Source organism: Mizuhopecten yessoensis, unplaced genomic scaffold (genome assembly GCF_002113885.1).
Source record: "Mizuhopecten yessoensis strain PY_sf001 unplaced genomic scaffold, ASM211388v2 scaffold9847, whole genome shotgun sequence".
Lineage (NCBI taxonomy): Eukaryota > Metazoa > Mollusca > Bivalvia > Pectinida > Pectinidae > Mizuhopecten > Mizuhopecten yessoensis.
Window position 1 is genome coordinate 1,003,001 of NW_018408252.1, and position 19,440 is coordinate 1,022,440.

A 19,440-nucleotide genomic window follows, 5' to 3' on the forward strand; every position below is an offset into this window, starting at 1 on the left:
CAGAGAAAATGACTGTAATACCTCTGAGTCTGGAGAAGAAGATTTTTGAAATATTGGTTAATTTTCCCTTTTGGGCCCCGCCCTGGCCCCTAGGGTTGGGGTAGGAATCCCAATTTTACAATTTGGTAGCCTCATATACCAAGGATGATTCTGACCAAGTTTGAAAAAATTCCATCCACTGGTTCTTGAGAAGAAGTTGATAATGTAAAAGTTTACGCACGACGGACGACGGACGACGGACGACGACGGACAGAAAGTGATTGGAATAGGTCACTTGAGCAAAGCTCAGGTGACCTAAAAAACATGTTTACAAAACCTACCAAGACAGGGCTTTTGGCAATGACGTTTTGAATTAAAATGAAAATTCTATAAGTTTTTTAATGAAAACCAGACATTTACAACATTTTTCTGTAGTTATTCATGATTTGCCTTAATCCATGCTCCATTTCATGCGTTTTTCCTCGTTTTCTCCGATGTCATTTCCTGGGGTTCATTATAACGATATTGAAACACAATTTCACTAACTAAAATATTTGTTCCTGAACAGTTATTTGAAAAATATTTGTATTGACTGGTTTTCAAAGTTTTACAAGTTATTCAATTAATACTGATTTTGCTACACAATTTTGTTCTTTGACTCACAAAATAATGTGAGTAAAATTCAATTTCCAAGAATAAATCACCATACCATACAACTAATTCCATAGGAAAATGTGAAAATATTGTCAGATAAATAATCAGTTAATTTTCTATCAGGGAATTATATTTCTTTTCAGTTGCAAAAAAACTGCTCCAATAGTAATACAACATTTATATAGCGCCCTATATGATTTGTAAAAAAATTCTCTAAAGCATTGTACAACACATGAATAATAGTATTCCTACAGCGACAGTTATAAATAAAGAAGATCAAAAGGTATACAAATCAGCATTATATATGAAATAACAATACATTCATCTCAATATGTATACAAATAAATATATATAGGGTACATGACAACTGTACAAGAGTCTAAAATGAAGACTTAAAGATGTGAGTCTTCATATCCTTCTTTCTGCCAAGAAAATTTAATGATAAATTAAGACAGTGTTTGCAAATCGTGAATAATCTTAGCATAAGGCTGTAACACTTTTAAATAGCCAAAAAATATTTGTTAGTGCTTTTAGCGTGTTCTAAAAGTCCATTTCTGTATTAAATAAATCATATTGTTTATACATTTTCTAACATTTACAAAACAAATATTTAAACGGTCTGTTCTTCTGATAACATGGTCATGATTTTCTGTGTGAAGTCTTATGTGGGGTTACTTTTATATTAATTATAGCCCTGTAGTTCAAATAACATGATTTTTTTGTGGTATCTATACCATCCATATGATCAATTTTAAACCATAACTTTTAAAACTGTTCTAAAATTAGTATCTTTGTTGTTTAATTTTAATACCGAATGCATTTACTAGAGCAATTTGATACACAAAAAAAATCATTGCTGAAGAGTCAAGACCTGAAATACCAGTTATCTACCAGTCTATTTTTAGCAACATAAAAATGGAAAAATAAAAAAAAAACTCACAGAGGACACACCATGATATCGGCGAGAAAAACGCGACTCGAGAATGAATTTTGACAAAAACTTCGAAAAAAACCTATTATTTCAGGTAAACATTGAAAAGTGATGAAAAGATTTCATAAAATTTTACCTTGTTTTGTGTCATGTTACACATGTGAATGTACATAACATAGAGAAATGAGTGTGAATATTTAGTGGTTTTGTTGACCAAACAATTATACAAGATATTCATACAAAGCATTGTTTTCTGTCCCTCTTTCCTTTGCTAAGTCTAAAACAGATTCTCCCTGATTAGTTAGTATGGTTGTGATGTCATACTGACTTCCTGTTGATTCTAGATACTGTTTTACATGAGATTCACACTCAGTGAACAGGCCTACATCAGATGTAGACGAAGCTATATCATGTAGACAATGACACCCTGACTTACATACAGCTGTAGTTAGTGCTGGGTACGACTTACACAGATATTTACAAACCTCCATGTGTCCCCCAATACAACTAGAATGTAACACTGTTCTCCCGTCATTATCTACAGCTGTAGTTAGTGCTGGGTACGACTTACACAGATATTTACAAACCTCCATGTGTCCCCAAATACAACTAGAATGTAACACTGTTCTCCCGTCATTATCTACAGCTGTAGTTAGTGCTGGGTACGACTTACACAGATATTTCAAAACCTCCATGTGTCCCCCAATACAACTAGAATGTAACACTGTTCTCCCGTCATTATCTACAGCTGTAGTTAGTGCTGGGTACGACTCACACAGGTATTTCAAAACATCCATGTGTCCCCCAATACAACTAGAATGTAACACTGTTCGCCCACTATTATCTACAGCTGTAGTTAGTGCTGGGTACGACTCACACAGGTATTCCAAAACCTCCATGTGTCCCCCAATACAACTAGAATGTAACACTGTTTGCCCGCTATTATCTACAGCTATAGTTAGTGCTGGGTACGACTCACACAGGTATTCCAAAACCTCCATGTGTCCCCCAATACCACTAGAATGTAACACTGTTCCCCCGTTATTACCTACAGCTGTAGTTAGTGCTGGGTACGACTCACACAGGTATTTCAAAACATCCATGTGTCCCCCAATACAACTAGAATGTAACACTGTTCCCCCGTCATTATCTACAGCTGTAGTTAGTGCTGGGTACGACTCACACAGGTATTTCAAAACATCCATGTGTCCCCCAATACAACTAGAATGTAACACTGTTCCCCCGTTATTATCTACAGCTGTAGTTAGTGCTGGGTACGACTCACACAGGTATTTCAAAACCTCCATGTGTCCCCCAATACAACTAGAATGTAACACTGTTCCCCCGTCATTATCTACAGCTGTAGTTAGTGCTGGGTACGACTCACACAGGTATTTCAAAACATCCATGTGTCCCCCAATACAACTAGAATGTAACACTGTTCCCCCGTTATTATCTACAGCTGTAGTTAGTGCTGGGTACGACTCACACAGGTATTTCAAAACATCCATGTGTCCCCCAATACAACTAGAATGTAACACTGTTCCCCCGTTATTATCTACAGCTGTAGTTAGTGCTGGGTACGACTCACACAGGTATTTCAAAACCTCCATGTGTCCCCCAATACAACTAGAATGTAACACTGTTCCCCCGTTATTATCTACAGCTGTAGTTAGTGCTGGGTACGACTCACACAGGTATTTCAAAACATCCATGTGTCCCCCAATACAACTAGAATGTAACACTGTTCCCCCGTTATTATCTACAGCTGTAGTTAGTGCTGGGTACGACTCACACAGGTATTTCAAAACCTCCATGTGTCCCCCAATACAACTAGAATGTAACACTGTTCCCCCGTCATTATCTACAGCTGTAGTTAGTGCTGGGTACGACTCACACAGGTATTTCAAAACATCCATGTGTCCCCCAATACAACTAAAATGTAACACTGTTCCCCCGTCATTATCTACAGCTGTAGTTAGTGCTGGGTACGACTCACACAGATATTTACAAACCTCCATGTGTCCAAACCTACAAATTATATGTAACACTGTTCGCCCGCTATTATCTACAGCTGTAGTTAGTGCTGGGTACGACTCACACAGGTATTCCAAAACCTCCATGTGTCCCCCAATACAACTAGAATGTAACACTGTTTGCCCGCTATTATCTACAGCTGTAGTTACTGCTGGGTACGACTCACACAGGTATTCCAAAACCTCCATGTGTCCCCCAATACAACTAGAATGTAACACTGTTCCCCCGTCATTATCAACAGCTGTAGTTAGTGCTGGGTACGACTCAAACAGGTATTTCAAAACCTCCATGTGTCCCCCAATACAACTATAATGTAACACTGTTCCCCCCTCATTATCTACAGCTGTAGTTAGTGCACGGTACGACTCACACAGGTATTTCAAAACCTCCATGTGTCCCCCTATACAACTATAATGTAACACTGTTCGCTCGCTATTATCTACAGCTGTAGTTAGTGCTGGGTAAGACTCACACAGATATTTACAAACCTCCATGTGTCCAAACATACAAATTCTATGTAACCCTGTTCGTCCGCTATTATCTACAGCTGTAGTTAGTGCTGGGGACGACTCACGCAGGTATTTCAAAAAATCCATGTGTCCCCAATACAACTACAATGTAACACTGTTCCCCCCTCATTATCTACAGCTGTAGTTAGCACAGTTCCCCCGTAATTATCTACAGCTGTAGTTAGTGCTGGGTACGACTCACACAGGTATTTCAAAAAATCCATGTGTCCCCAATACAACTACAATGTAACACTGTTCCCCCCTCATTATCTACAGCTGTAGTTAGTGCACGGTACGACTCACACAGGTATTTTAAAACATCCATGTGTCCCCCAATACAACAAGAATGTAACACTGTTCCCCCGCTATTATCTACAGCTGTAGTTAGTGCTGGGTAAGACTCACACAGATATTTACAAACCTCCATGTGTCCAAACCTACAAATTGTATGTAACACTGTTCGCCCGCTATTATCTACAGCTAAGATAGTGCTGGGTACGACTCACACAGGTATTTCAAAACATCCATGTGTCCCCCAATACAACTAGAATGTAACACTGTTCCCCCGTTATTATCTACAGCTGTAGTTAGTGCTGGGTACGACTCACACAGGTATTTCAAAACCTCCATGTGTCCCCCAATACAACTATAATGTAACACTGTTCCCCCGTCATTATCTACAGCTGTAGTTAGTGCTGGGTACGACTCACACAGGTATTTCAAAACCTCCATGTGTCCCCCTATACAACTATAATGTAACACTGTTCCCCCGTCATTATCTACAGCTGTAGTTAGTGCTGGGTACGACTCACACAGGTATTTCAAAACCTCCATGTGTCCCCCTATACAACTATAATGTAACACTGTTCCCCCGTCATTATCTACAGCTGTAGTTAGTGCTGGGTACGACTCACACAGGTATTTCAAAACCTCCATGTGTCCCCCTATACAACTATAATGTAACACTGTTCGCCCGCTATTATCTACAGCTGTAGTTAGTGCTGGGTAAGACTCACACAGATATTTACAAACCTCCATGTGTCCCCCAATACAAATTGTATGTAACACTGTTCGCCCGCTATTATCTACAGCTGTAGGTAGTGCTGGGTAAGACTCACACAGATATTTACAAACCTCCATGTGTCCCCCAATACAACTAGAATGTAACACTGTTCCCCCGCTATTATCTACAGCTGTAATTAGTGCTGGGTAAGATTCACACAGATATTTACAAACCTCCATGTGTCCAAACATACAAATTGTATGTAACACTGTTCGCCCGCTATTATCTACAGCTGTAGTTAGTGCTGGGTACGACTTACACAGGTATTTCAAAACCTCCATGTGTCCCCCAATACAACTAGAATGTAACACTGTTTCCCCGTCATTCTCTACAGCTGTAGTTAGTGCTGGGTACGATTCACACAGGTATTTCAAAACATCCATGTGTCCCCCAATACAACTAGAATGTAACACTGTTCCCCCGCTATTATCTACAGCTGTAGTTAATGCTGGGTACGACTCACACAGATATTTACAAACCTCCATGTGTCCAAACATACAAATTGTATGTAACACTGTTCGCCCGCTATTATTTACAGCTGTAGTTAGTGCTGGGTACGACTCACACAGGTATTTCAAAACCTCCATGTGTCCCTCAATACAACTAAAATGTAACACTGTTCCCCCGTCATTATCTACAGCTGTAGTTAGTGCTGGGTACGACTCACACAGATATTTACAAACCTCCATGTGTCCAAACATACAAATTCTATGTAACACTGTTCTTCCGCTATTATCTACAGCTGTAGTTAGTGCTGGGTACGACTCACACAGGTATTTCAAAACATCCATGTGTCCCCCAATACAACTAGAATGTAACACTGTTCCCCTGTCATTATCTACAGCTGTAGTTAGTGCTGGGTACGACTCACACAGATATTTACAAACCTCCATGTGTCCAAACATACAAATTGTATGTAACACTGTTCCCCCGCTATTATCTACAGCTGTAGTTAGTGCTGGGTACGACTCACACAGGTATTTCAAAACCTCCATGTGTCCCCCAATACAACTAGAATGTAACACTGTTCCCCCGCTATTATCTACAGCTGTAGTTAGTGCTGGGTACGACTCACACAGGTATTTCAAAACCTCCATGTGTCCCCCAATACAACTAGAATGTAACACTGTTCCCCCGCTATTATCTACAGCTGTAGTTAGTGCTGGGTACGACTCACACAGGTATTTCAAAACCTCCATGTGTCCCCCAATACAACTAGAATGTAACACTGTTCCCCCGCTATTATCTACAGCTGTAGTTAGTGCTGGGTACGACTCACACAGGTATTTCAAAACCTCCATGTGTCCCCCAATACAACTAGAATGTAACACTGTTCCCCCGCTATTATCTACAGCTGTAGTTAGTGCTGGGTACGACTCACACAGGTATTTCAAAACCTCCATGTGTCCCCCAATACAACTAGAATGTAACACTGTTCCCCCGTTATTATCTACAGCTGTAGTTAGTGCTGGGTACGACTCACACAGATATTTACAAACCTCCATGTGTCCAAACATACAAATTCTATGTAACACTGTTCCCCCGCTATTATCTACAGCTGTAGTTAGTGCTGGGTACGACTCACACAGGTATTTCAAAACCTCCATGTGTCCCCCAATACAACTAGAATGTAACACTGTTCCCCCGCTATTATCTACAGCTGTAGTTAGTGCTGGGTACGACTCACACAGATATTTACAAACCTCCATGTGTCCAAACATACAAATTCTATGTAACACTGTTCGCCCGCTATTATCTACAGCTGTAGTTAGTGCTGGGTACGACTCACACAGGTATTTCAAAACCTCCATGTGTCCCCCAATACAACTAGAATGTAACACTGTTCCCCCGCTATTATCTACAGCTGTAGTTAGTGCTGGGTACGACTCACACAGATATTTACAAACCTCCATGTGTCCAAACATACAAATTCTATGTAACACTGTTCGCCCGCTATTATCTACAGCTGTAGTTAGTGCTGGGTACGACTCACACAGGTATTTCAAAACCTCCATGTGTCCCCCAATACAAATAGAATGTAACACTGTTCCCCCGTCATTATCTACAGCTGTAGTTAGTGCTGGGTACGACTCACACAGGTATTTTAAAACCTCCATGTGTCCCAGGTAACAACTCTTATGTAACAATGTTTCCCCCGACTCACTCACTAACTGACACATGTACTGAGCACACACACAATTCCCGTGCACCACACGACCTTCTACTGTCTCACGCTTATGTTGTTCGTCATCAACTCTATACAAGGATTTTAGTATAATGCTCTCCACTTTGTATAATATATTCACTCTCCCTCCCTCTACCACACAAATCAATGTCATCTTGTCAGGTTTCACACCCTCCGACAGGAGGAATAAAGTACATTCTTCTGAACCAGAAGAACATGTTCCATTCAACAAGCGAAGTTTTATCTCATGGCACAAGTTTTTGTCAACGTTCTGACCACTAAGCCATCTGGTAAATCCCTGCAGAAACTGAATATCTGTCCAAACATCTAATGAAGTTATAGAAAGATATTTACTATAAAACCTGTCACTTTCTGGGTCAGAGTTACTAGAATAGACAGATTTAAACTCTCCAAGTAAACGTTCATACATGTACTGATTATCAGATGATATAACTACTTTGTTTGGAGTGGTTTTTGAGGTAGTTACATAACTCAGAAACTTCCTGGGACAATTCTGTATGTAGCCAATGGGAGTTTTTTCTCCATACAAAAGTGCCAGAGTTTCCTCAATTGAGTCATGGTTGAATCTGTAACAAACTTTTTGGTTTTGGTGAGACTCTTTTTTCACCATCCAGCCCAACAGACAATCTAATGACTTCTTCACAAATTCTATTTTCCTCCCCTTATTATAAACAAGCTCAGTTGTTGGGGTAACTTCCACTACATCATCTTTAAATGCTGCTTCTAATAAATTCTCATCAATTTTTTTATTGTTAGAGTCTAAATTATCTTCCATGACTTTGCCTGCGTTAAGGAACAGATACATCAAACCATAACATTTTCCGTCTTTCAATTTAGATAAAGAAGATTTCAGAAAATGAAAAGGTCTTTTAAAAAAAGTCATCCTCTCCGTTTGCAAAGTAGACGAATCTCTGAACAACCTACAGCATTGTGGAAACCCAATGTCAGGAGCACACTTGACAATTTCCTTCTCTTCATCATCTTTCCATGAGTCAAAATTATCTTTTGGTTTGTACAACCTTAAAAATTCCAGTTTTTCTTCAGCATCTATGTTAAGGTCAACAATGTTTTGTTTAGTGAATACCTTTTCTAAGCAAGATCCAGTTAAAGAATTTGAAATTCCACTGCGAATTGCAACGATCAGAAAATTGCCATCTGTGTGCTCATTTCTACAAAATTTTGAAATAATAGATTTTTCTCTTTTCTCCCATTCTTCCACATCTTGTTTACACACAACATTCTTTCCAAAGATATCATCTAAATAAATAACTAATTGTGACTTTGGGGTCACATAATCCAAGTCTTTGATATCATGCAGTTCTAGTGGCTGTCGACATTGTTGCCCCTCCTCATTATAGCACAGCCGACGGAGAAGTTCAAGGGCAATTGATGTCTTCCCGTCTCCAGAATTTCCCTTGATTAACACCAAGCTGTTCTTCAGTAGTTTATCATAGGCATCCTGGAGACTTTTGGTAGAAAGGAACTTGTATTCGTCTTTTTCTTTCAATATCATGGCTGTGGTTGTTTCTGCAAGGAAAAAAAAAATCATGTCCCATAAGAACAAACGTCAAGAATGAAATAGCCAACAAGGAAGTCAGGTTCCCCATGGAAGTCAGTATCTGATGGTAAAGATTGATTTTTCTCTCATTTCCCTGTGTGAAAGATAGAGCTGTCCAGGGTAAGAAAGGGGTGTAGGAAATGTTTGTCTTACAACCCATTTCATGTGACTAGACGTCACAATGGCTCAACAATGACGTGACGTCACGAATTTTGAACTCTCCGATGCCGCAATGCGGAAAAGGCGACGTGATGAAATTAAAACCTTTTACAATATTTACACTACAGGTTAGAAATATGTGATTATTTTTTCTGCGCAAACCTTNACTGGTGGAATTTCCCTATCCTACAGCCCTGGGCATGGAAGAGTCTTATAATATTACCCAGGTGTTTCTGAATCTTTACAAAACAAGATATGCTAAAACACCGACATGTCAACAAGGGCCCCGCTGTTTGCCTTAAAGTATAATACATATCCCTAATTGCCAAGCAGATGCCATAGCAGTAATTTTTGATTCTGGAATATGGATAGTAACGCATCATATATTTATATATATTTGCAAATGAATATTTACCAACAGGAATGAATAAAATCTGACCAGCAGAGTAGGAAAAATTGCCTGAAATATCTCAGACAGTCAGAAGCTATGGCAGCCACCTGGTATAATGGTATCTGAGTATTATTATATACCTCACTTATAACAATGTACCATCATGTAAAATTTCATAAAGTTTCAGACTCCTGGAGTCTGAGACAATCTACACAAATGAGAATGCGGTCAGACAGACAGTGTGTGGACAGACAAACAGACGGACAGACATAGTGATTTCATAGGACATCTGCAGGAACCTAAATGACAGATGGTTGAGCAATTTATTCTTGCATTGTATTTAAGAATGATTTAGCATAGCTGAATATGAATAGCCTGTCTCACTAGAACTGAATTTGGCAATGATAACAATAACTAAACACAATCTGTTTCCATCAACCAGCCACAATCACAACATGACATATCAAGTTAATATGATTTTGACCTTGAATGGACGATTACATAACAGTTATTGTTTTATACAAATTCAATTATTTCGCATGCTCTTTAACATCTGAACAGTATCGTTTGAACTTTTCACTAGTCACTGTCCCTGACGATTAGTTTGGTTGATATACACGGTATGCTGCAGCTCGACTCTCCTTCATCAAGTCAGATCTTCTTATCCATCCCCGTTCAGTAAACTCACCTATCATATCTGTTAGCTTAGGATCCCTTTCTGTAAAATACAAAGGATCCATGTGATGTTTTTTTTTTTTAGATAATTCACATTTTGATTAAGACATGTGCAATGTAAAATTGGAAACATCTCTTTCTACTTCTATTCCTATTTAAGTAAAGATTAATCATCACAATAAACAAGAGTACCGCGGGGCGGAACAATATACGCCCGTCGAATGCCATATAGTGTTATATACTTTCTTACATTGAAATAAGATCTGCATCATTCTAAGAGTGGTTAGCTGACATGCTATAAACGATATAATAGGCCTGCATCGCTCACCTGGTATTAATCTCACACTTGTAATCGTAACAGTGGACTAAAATACAGCTACAGGCAGAATATTAGGGCTATATTAACGATACACCGCGGTGCACCGAAAACCGCGCTATGTTGTCGGTTCGGTGTACGATATGTTTTTTCCATGTTTCGGTTCGGTTTGGTTTTTAATATTACTTGACTAACAGAATTTAACTTTACATGTGTAACGTAAAATTTGATTGGCTCGTATGATAAAAGCTGTGCAATAGTTGTTGCTTTACACAACTTTGCATAAACAAACATGCAATATGGCGGAGCTTCAATTAAACAAGAGGCATAGAGGGCCTGTATCGCTCTCCTGTATATTTAAGCAATGATGGCAAATTATTCATATTAGAAGTAAAATTGCAAATATTTCCCTATTTTGACCCTAACACTAATAATAATATCACCAAGCTTTAGATCAAATCCCTTTTCCTCTACTCAAGAAGTAGAATTTTGAAGGATTATTATATTTCCTTTATTGGGTTCCAACCTTCCGATCTTATGGGGTGGGGTCACATGTTTTGTTTATACAAAATTGGAATCCCTTTATCTGTAATCAAGGAGTAGGATTTACCCATATTTATCCCAAGGGGGCCACACTTTTCGTTTATACAGCATTAGGTTCCCTTTGCGTGAGGATGCTCCACACCAAATTAGGTTCAAATGTGTTTACTCGTAATCAAGATTTTTTTTTTTAAATTTAAATATATTACCCTTATTGGGTTCTACCTCTCTGCTTCCAAGGGGGCCAAGCCCTTCGTTTATACGACATTAGGCTTCCTTTGCCCATGGATGCACGAGACCAAATTAGGTTCAAATCCCTTTACCCGTAATAAAGTTGTAAAAGACTTTTAAAGATTTACCTATATTTCCCCTATTGGGTCCTGTTCCTCTGCCCCCAATGGGGCTACACCCTTCCTATATACAACATGAGGTTATTTTTATTCGCAAATTTTGTTTGGCTAATTCCAAGGAAGCCACCAGTTAAATACAATGTCATTAGGCATTTAAGTATTTCAGAAGAAGTCGTTTGAAGGTTTTGAGATATTTGACCTCTATGACCTTTAAAGTAGGTCAAGGTCATTTTTATTTGCACACTTTGTTTGGCAGTTACCAAGGAAGCTACCAGGTAATTCCCATATCTCTAGGCTTTTCTGTATTTCAGAAAATAAGTTGTTTGAAAATTTTGACATATTTCACCCCTGTGACCTTAAAAGTAAGTCAAGGCCATTTTTTATTCGCAAACTTTGTTCGGCTTATTCCATGGAAGCTACCTACCAATTGTCATATCTCTAAACCTTTCGGTATTTCAGGAGAAGTTGTTTGAAGGTTTTTACATATTTTACCCCGTGACCATGAATGTAGGTCAAATTCTGTTTTTTTCACAAACTTTGTCGGGCTTCATATAAGGAAGCTACCAGCCAAATATCATGACTCTATGCCTTCTGGTTCTTCAGAAGAAGTTGTTCAAAGGAAAGTTGACGGACTCCGGACAGACACGCTGCCCTTCGGGCAGATGAGCTAAAAACCTCCCGCTTCCTTTCGCTCGTCTGTTTGGAAACATTTTGGATTCCGACTAAATGTCCCTGATAGAAAATCACTCTCCACTGCCGCATATGTTTCGTAGATGTAAGTTACAAGTCAGGGAACACATCAAACATGGCGACGCATTTATAGAGGAAGCATAACATTTCGTCATCCTGTATCATATCAAAATGTATCGTATCGTGGGTAGATATCGTGATACTGATCGTATCGTGCCATAGGTGTATTTTTACAGCCCTACAGAATATCACTGTTTGATTAATAAGAACCTATTAAAAGTTTAAACATATGTGGCCTGTGACCTTGAATGTCGAACAAGGACATTAGGTTGAGAGTGGATCTAGGTCATTCATTTGCACAAACTTGGTAGTCCTTCATCCTAGCATGCTACAGGCCCAATTTCAGTAACCTTTGCCTTTTGGTTATTGAGAAGAAGTGGTTTGAAAACTTAACGACATTTGACCCCTGTGACCTTGAAAGTGGGTCAAGGCCATTTATTTGAAAAAATTGGTAGCCCTTTATCCCATCATGCTACAGACCCAATATCAGTACCCTGGGCCTTTCGGTTATTGAAAAGAATTTGTTTGAAGATTTTAAGACATTTGACCCCTGTGACCTTTAAAGTGGGCAGAGGTCATTCATTTGAACAAACTTGGTAGCACTTCATCCTAGCATGCTACAGGCCCAATATCAGTACCCTAGGCCTTTTGGTTATTGAGAAATCGTTTGAAGATTTTATGACATTTGACCCATGCTACCTTGAAAGTGGATCAATGTAATTCATTCGAACAAACTTGGTAGCCCTTCATCCAAGCATGCAACAGGCCCAAAATCAGTACCCTGGCCCTTTTGGTTATTGAGAAGAAGTTGTTTAATGAATGGCCAGGTAAGCTAAAAATTTAGAAGAAAATTTCCAGACAAAAAATCAAATACTGAAATGAGCAAAGAGCAATTACCATTGCAAAAATGTTGAATCAAAATTCTTTTAAGGGAGACACTACTTCATATCATGATTATAATGTATACCAAGTTTCCAAGAGATCTTTTGAAAAATGTAGGAGGAGATTGCCAGACAAAAATCAAATACTGAAATAAACAAAGGGCTATAACTTTTGCAAAAAAATGTTGAATTAAAATTCTTTTTAAGGAAACACAACAACAAATCATGATTGTTAAGCATACTAAGTTTCAAAGAAATCTGTCAAAAAATGTAAATAATCTCCGGACAAAAAATCAAATACTGCAATGAACAATAACTATTGGAAAAGTTGTCGAATCAAAATTCTTTAATGGGACACACAACTTCATATCATGGTTATAATGTATACCAAGTTTCAAAGAGATCGGTCGAACAATGTAAGAGGATTTTGCCGGACAAACAAAAGTTTAAGCCGGACGGACGGACCATAATCCATACCATAATCCTTCCGTCAAATTTGACGGGCGTATAAAAAGAACAAATAATATAAACATTTTTTTTACATTTTTACCAGAGAAATATCAGAAATTATCAATGAGATAAAAAAGGTATATCTTCACTGCTATTTATACATATATATAATTACTGCCATGAAAACAATACTTGCTATATGACTTACCATTTATAAGTATGTATGCAACAATGTTGTCATGTATCAACCCATGTATTGGAATATTTTGAAACTAGAAAAATGGGATGCATCCTTATTAACAAACATCTCACTGACAGGGATTGTGGGACTAAAATTTTACACATGAGTAATGTTAACCTGAAGTCAAGCGTCGCCCTAACTACCAATACTACTCCGAAACAGACTATAATCCTTCTAACAACGTTCTTCACCCTATGTTATTTTAAAAAGTGGGGGAACTGAGAACAAGCCACTCTAACATACGTTCAGATAATCTCTAGAATTATTGTTGTTGGAACCTGCCATTCAAGTGCCTGAAAGCTTTTTTTTTTGACAACCCTGCAGTCTGCTGTAGAGTTTATAGTTAGGACCCCATCAGAAAAATGGTTATAGTGATAAAGCATGACCGTTGACCCTTTAACCTAAGATGATCATGACTACAAAAATCTAATCAGTTGTAAAGATTAAGGTTACCACACTATTGTGAATATTCAAACAAAATTCACTGATTGTTTCATAAGATATCTTGTATGCAATTAAGCATTTTACTTTAAAAGTGAGCAAGTGTGAATACTGACTCGTTACTCTTAATGAATGACAGCAAAATCTAGTCGAAAGCAGAACTTAATACTACTAGACTATGGTTAAAATAGAAATGGATTTGTATTGCTCACCTGGTATAAATCTCAAAAGTGTAACCTTAACAGTTGACTAAATTTAAAGATACTTGATAGCCCTTCATCTCAGCATGCTACTGGTCAAATATCATCATATTTTGGTTTTTCAGGAGTTCTTTGAAGGTTTTGACAAATTTGAACTCTGTGACCTTGAATATGCCTCAAGGCATTCAGTTTGAACAAACTTGATAGCACTTCATCCTAGCATGTTACTTGCCAAATATCATCACCCAAGGCCTTTTTTATTCCGAAGTAGTGGTATTTTATAAAGAATTTTAAGACATTTAACCTGTGTGACCTTGAATATAGTTCATAGTAGAATATAGGTCATTCATTTGAACAAACTTGGTAGCTCTTCATCCCAGCATATTACTGACCAAATATATATTACCTTCCTAGGATTTTTGGTTATTCAGAAGTCAGAAGTCGTTTGAAGTTTTTAACCAATTTGACCCCTTTGATTTACCTATTTTCCCCAATTAGACCCCCCCCCCCCTCATTGTAAAATGGTGTGTCTCCTTGGCTCAAGGATGCTCTAGAAAATTTGAGGTTCAAACCCTTTAACACATACTCAAGGAAAAGGATTTGATACATAAATTTACCTACATTTCCCCAAATGGCCCCAAGTCCTCTACCACTATGGGGCATTAACACCCATAGGGCCTCACCCCTGTGCCCCTGGAATAGTCAAATCCTCCATTAAGTATTTCTCTATTTCCCTTAGTTGGCCCCATCCCTCTGCTCCCAGGGAACAGTACTCTTCATTTACACAGGGTTGAATCCCCTTGGCCAAAGGATATTTCTCCAGTCAAAGTAAAATCATTCCTTAAATATTTACTTGTTTTTCTCATGTGACCCTCTTTCTCCAGACAGATCACACCCACCATTTAAACAACCTTGGCCAAAGAATGCTCGAGACCAGTTAAGATTAAAATGACTTTGTTGATACTCAAGGAGTAGGATTTTAAAGATTTACATAAATTTCCCCTATTGGGCCCTGATTCTCTTCCCCCAGAGGGGACACACCCTTCATTTATACAATATTGATTCATCTTAGCCTAGCAATGCTTCACACCAAATGAGGTTCAATTCCATTCAGCCATTCAGGATTAAAAGGTTTTTTTAGTGAAGTAGTACCCTAACCCCAAACTGACAGATGGACAACGGACTGTTCACCACGGCATACACTCAGTTTGTCAGTGTTCTTTATTCCAAAGGGATGACAAACCATTTAACCTAAGTCTATTTTTTCAGTTGTCTCTTTAATATAAATACTTAACTAAATCAATAAAACTAAATTCTGTTACAAATGTTTCTAGGTTATCAATAATGATATGACCGGACTAACTTTCATACCTTTTTTGTGACTTGTGTCTGTTGACAGGGTGTTCAGTTTGTCCTTCATTGAACTAAAATCGGCCCTAAGTGTATTGACATCCTCTGAAAATATACAAGGCAATGCATATAATTTCTATGCAGGTCAGTGAATCGATTTACATAGGAAACTTTTACATATGATCCCAGAGTGATTTTAGCACCAAACATGGTAAGGTCTTTAGTCACTTTAACAGTAATTTAGTGGTCATGTCAACACTCAATACATCTTGTGGTTCTTTTTTTTAGCAAAGTTTGACATTGTCCTTTGAAAGTGAGGTTTGTTGTTTCCTATTTACTAGCATATACACTGTATCTAGTAAATATTGTATAGTATGTATAATAAGTTGATAATGTATCTCAATATCTAAATTTAGGCTTTGTTTATAGATTTAAATATAATGTGACCCTGACCTTGTGTGTATGGACAAGATTTAATGTAACCTTGACCTTGTGTGTATGGACAAGATTTAATTTGACCTTGACCTAATGTGTATGGTTAAGATTTAATGTAACCTTGACCTGATGTGTATCGACAAGATTTAATGTGATCTTGACCTGGTGTGAATGGGCAAGATTTAATGTGAACTTGACCTTATGTGTATGGACACAGTTGTGATTTGCCACCCACTGCCTTGCCATCATACTTGTGCCTTAACATTTCCTTGAGTTAACCACAGCAACTTAGAAGTTACACCCCACACAATTAACCTAAATTTGACCTCAATGTGACCTTGACCTTGGGCATACAGACCCAATAATGGTACCCAACACTTTGCCTTAGGCCAAATAAAAATATATGCGTTTCGAGTGAGTGTTTCGGCAAAAAAAAGGCAGGAAGATAAAAAAAAAACATTTTATTTTTTCATTTTATTTTATGGTGAAGAAAACATCCAGATTACCTCCATGAATGTTAAACAAGAGACCCAGAGGGCCTGTATCGCTCATCTGTTTCTTTTGCTACATGAAACTGACATATAGATAACTCAAGACAAAATTTGGTAACTAGAAAACAAGACATTTTTACATCTCTTAAACAGTTCTGAAGATATTGTTGTTTGAAATTTGGAATTTTAATTTCAAACCTTTTAATTTTAACCCACATTGACCTTTGACTCCTGACTTGCACTTAAAGTTGACCTTTGACCTCATTATTGTAATAAAGAAAATAATTCACACATCTGGTCTACATAACATACCCAAGTATCATACCTATAGTCCAAATGGTTCTTAGGATATTGTTGTTTGAAATGTTTAACATATTTGACCCCGGTGACCTTGAAAGTAGGTCAAGGTCATTTTAATGAGGAAACTTTAAAGCACTCCATCCCATGTACCTACTGGCTAAATAGCATGACCCTAGGTCCTCCAGCTCTTCAGAAGAAGTCGTTCAAAAGAAAAAGGTCACGGACGGAAGACGGACGCCGCAGTACGGCATAAGCTCACATTATTGCTTTAATAAAGTATGAAAGGCACCAGATACATAATTTTGTTTCTTGTAAAATAATTACACAAATGCATTCACAGTTTTTGTGTTTAGCAGGCTCAAACAACACATTGAAGTAAATTATTATTTGACCCATCTAATTTATATAAATGATTATGAAATAACTATAACCGTAATTTACAGTAGTGCTACTGCTACCACCAATGTTACATTTCTAAATTATCCCTACAGCTGGACTCGTTTTTAGTAATCCAAACCCCATTGATGGTCACCAGTGTTATGTTCTCTTTTGTATTACTTACCTTACCATCCCACATATCCTTAAAAATCACTGAGTTATCTTCAGAGGGACAGAAGTTATGGCCTTGACAAACATTTGGAGGAAAGAACCCAGGACCAAAGTTAAGTAGATGTCACTTTTAGTTTTTCTAATACATACACTGTACAAGTACAATATATATGTAGACCAACGATCATACTGTTTGCTTTTGGTATTTATTTAGCTCGATACGTATGATTATATCAGCCATTGTCAACTCCTTGAAAAATAGTGTCACAAAAGAGAACTCATACAATCCAAGATGTCTGCCTGGCAGCTGTCATCTTGTTATTTCTAATCTCAATTATGGACCAAAGGTAATCTACGTATGAAATTTGAGAAAGATCTGTTCAGTAAATCTTCAGAAATGCCTGGCAGCCATCTTGGTGTTTTTTTATCAGTCTTAAAATGCAATGAAACAAAAATGTCAAGGACTACGGGGAAATTTACAATGAGATCTGAGAAAGATTCTCCCAGTAATTGTTAGGAAATAGCGATACTAAGAATTATATTAGGACAGCCATGGGACCATGGACAAAGAGCAATTTGTACAACTCGTCATCTGATGTATATGACTTTAATAATCTGACAATCCAACATCTAACCTACCTTTTATATCCAATAGAAGTTCCTCGATGTATTTATTTGTCATTCTGTGGTCCATCTCCATGGTATACATAGCATCCACTGCCACTACAAACCGCCCTGTATTCAGTTCACTATTTTGTATTTCCTCCACACTTTGGCGGATGATGTCCCATCTAGCCTGAAAATCTCCATCAGAAAGAGAGGCTGTAGTGGCATGAGCATACACCTTATTGCGCTGCTCACGTAGACGGTCGATGTTGGCTGACAGAGATCTGTCTGCCATACCCGGTGCGTTTCCCCAACTTTGCTGATGAGGTGGAATATTTCCAAGGTTTCTTAGAAGGATGTACAGAAGTGATGTGTCCAAATCCTTCATTGAACCTTGATACACCCCAATGTGAGGATACAGAATGTTCTTTTGATGAGGCATCAACACAGAAAAGATCTTGCTTTTCTGGGTGGTAAGTACTGTAGATAGTCCTGATGCTGGCAACCGAGTGTTGAGCAAATCTCGCAATAAGTCCGGGATGACATCGCTGAACAACCTGCAAATTCGTGCAAAATTTGTGGTTTCCTTGGAAGACTGGTAATTGGTAGCCATTTTTGACTTGGTTTAAATAATGAAAGCAAGGGTGATGCTGGAAAATAGAGAAAACATGTCAGATTCTCATTACAGGCTCAGATCAAGGAGAGCAGGGGTATAAATACAGTTATAATTATGGCCTAGTATCCAAAAGTCTGGTTTCCGTTCAGTCAGCGTGTGTCCTGTGTTGAACAGTATCTGACTCGCGGCTGGTTATCGACCATAATGCTTGTCTTTTTTGGCTGAATCAGCTTTAGCGGTCAAATCAAATCAAATTGATCGGCTTTAAGGCTGACTATATCCAAGCTTTTCCTGACCTATCAACCGCTGATTGAACATCACGGATGATTGCTAGCTGTATAACCTACTGTCGGCATTCACCCGTGACGTTTGATGAACCATTATCGTTAACTAACAATGGCGTCGCTGATCAGAGACATTATGCAGTATATGTATTATTAATAAAGATGTAAATACATCGTTTTAATATCAAACCTTCCTTCCTTTGTCTGTCCCTTGGTCAAGCGGTGATCAAGGCACAAGTTTATTGTGGTTTGACATGTACAGCTGTAAAGCAAATACTTACCCACAATAGACGTTATAATAAGTGGTATAATGAGTGATTGCCTACATACCTGGTCAAAGGGGCAATCATATATGTACAGGTACAGTTGGTCACTTACGGAGGTGTGGGGTTATGGGGGATAAATCACAATTTCCACTTCCTGTTCAAGGGGAATTGAGAGTTTGTTTGCCCGCAGGGTTTTCACATTAGTACAGGAG

General features: G+C 38.1%; 1 protein-coding gene across 1 annotated transcript in view; it reads right to left on the reverse strand.

Moving 5' to 3' along the window:
• Nucleotides 1-18,675, reverse strand: part of LOC110458862 — a 45,420-nt gene extending 26,745 nt beyond the window's left edge. The window contains exons 1-5 of the mRNA XM_021510818.1: nucleotides 18,096-18,675; nucleotides 15,703-15,786; nucleotides 5,910-8,906; nucleotides 5,433-5,807; nucleotides 2,152-3,944 (exon numbers count right to left, since the gene is read on the reverse strand). Coding sequence (XP_021366493.1) covers nucleotides 2,152-3,944; nucleotides 5,433-5,807; nucleotides 5,910-8,906; nucleotides 15,703-15,786; nucleotides 18,096-18,675 — 5,829 coding nt within the window. The remainder of the gene's footprint in view (nucleotides 1-2,151; nucleotides 3,945-5,432; nucleotides 5,808-5,909; nucleotides 8,907-15,702; nucleotides 15,787-18,095) is intronic.
• Between the last annotated feature and the right edge of the window lie 765 nt (nucleotides 18,676-19,440).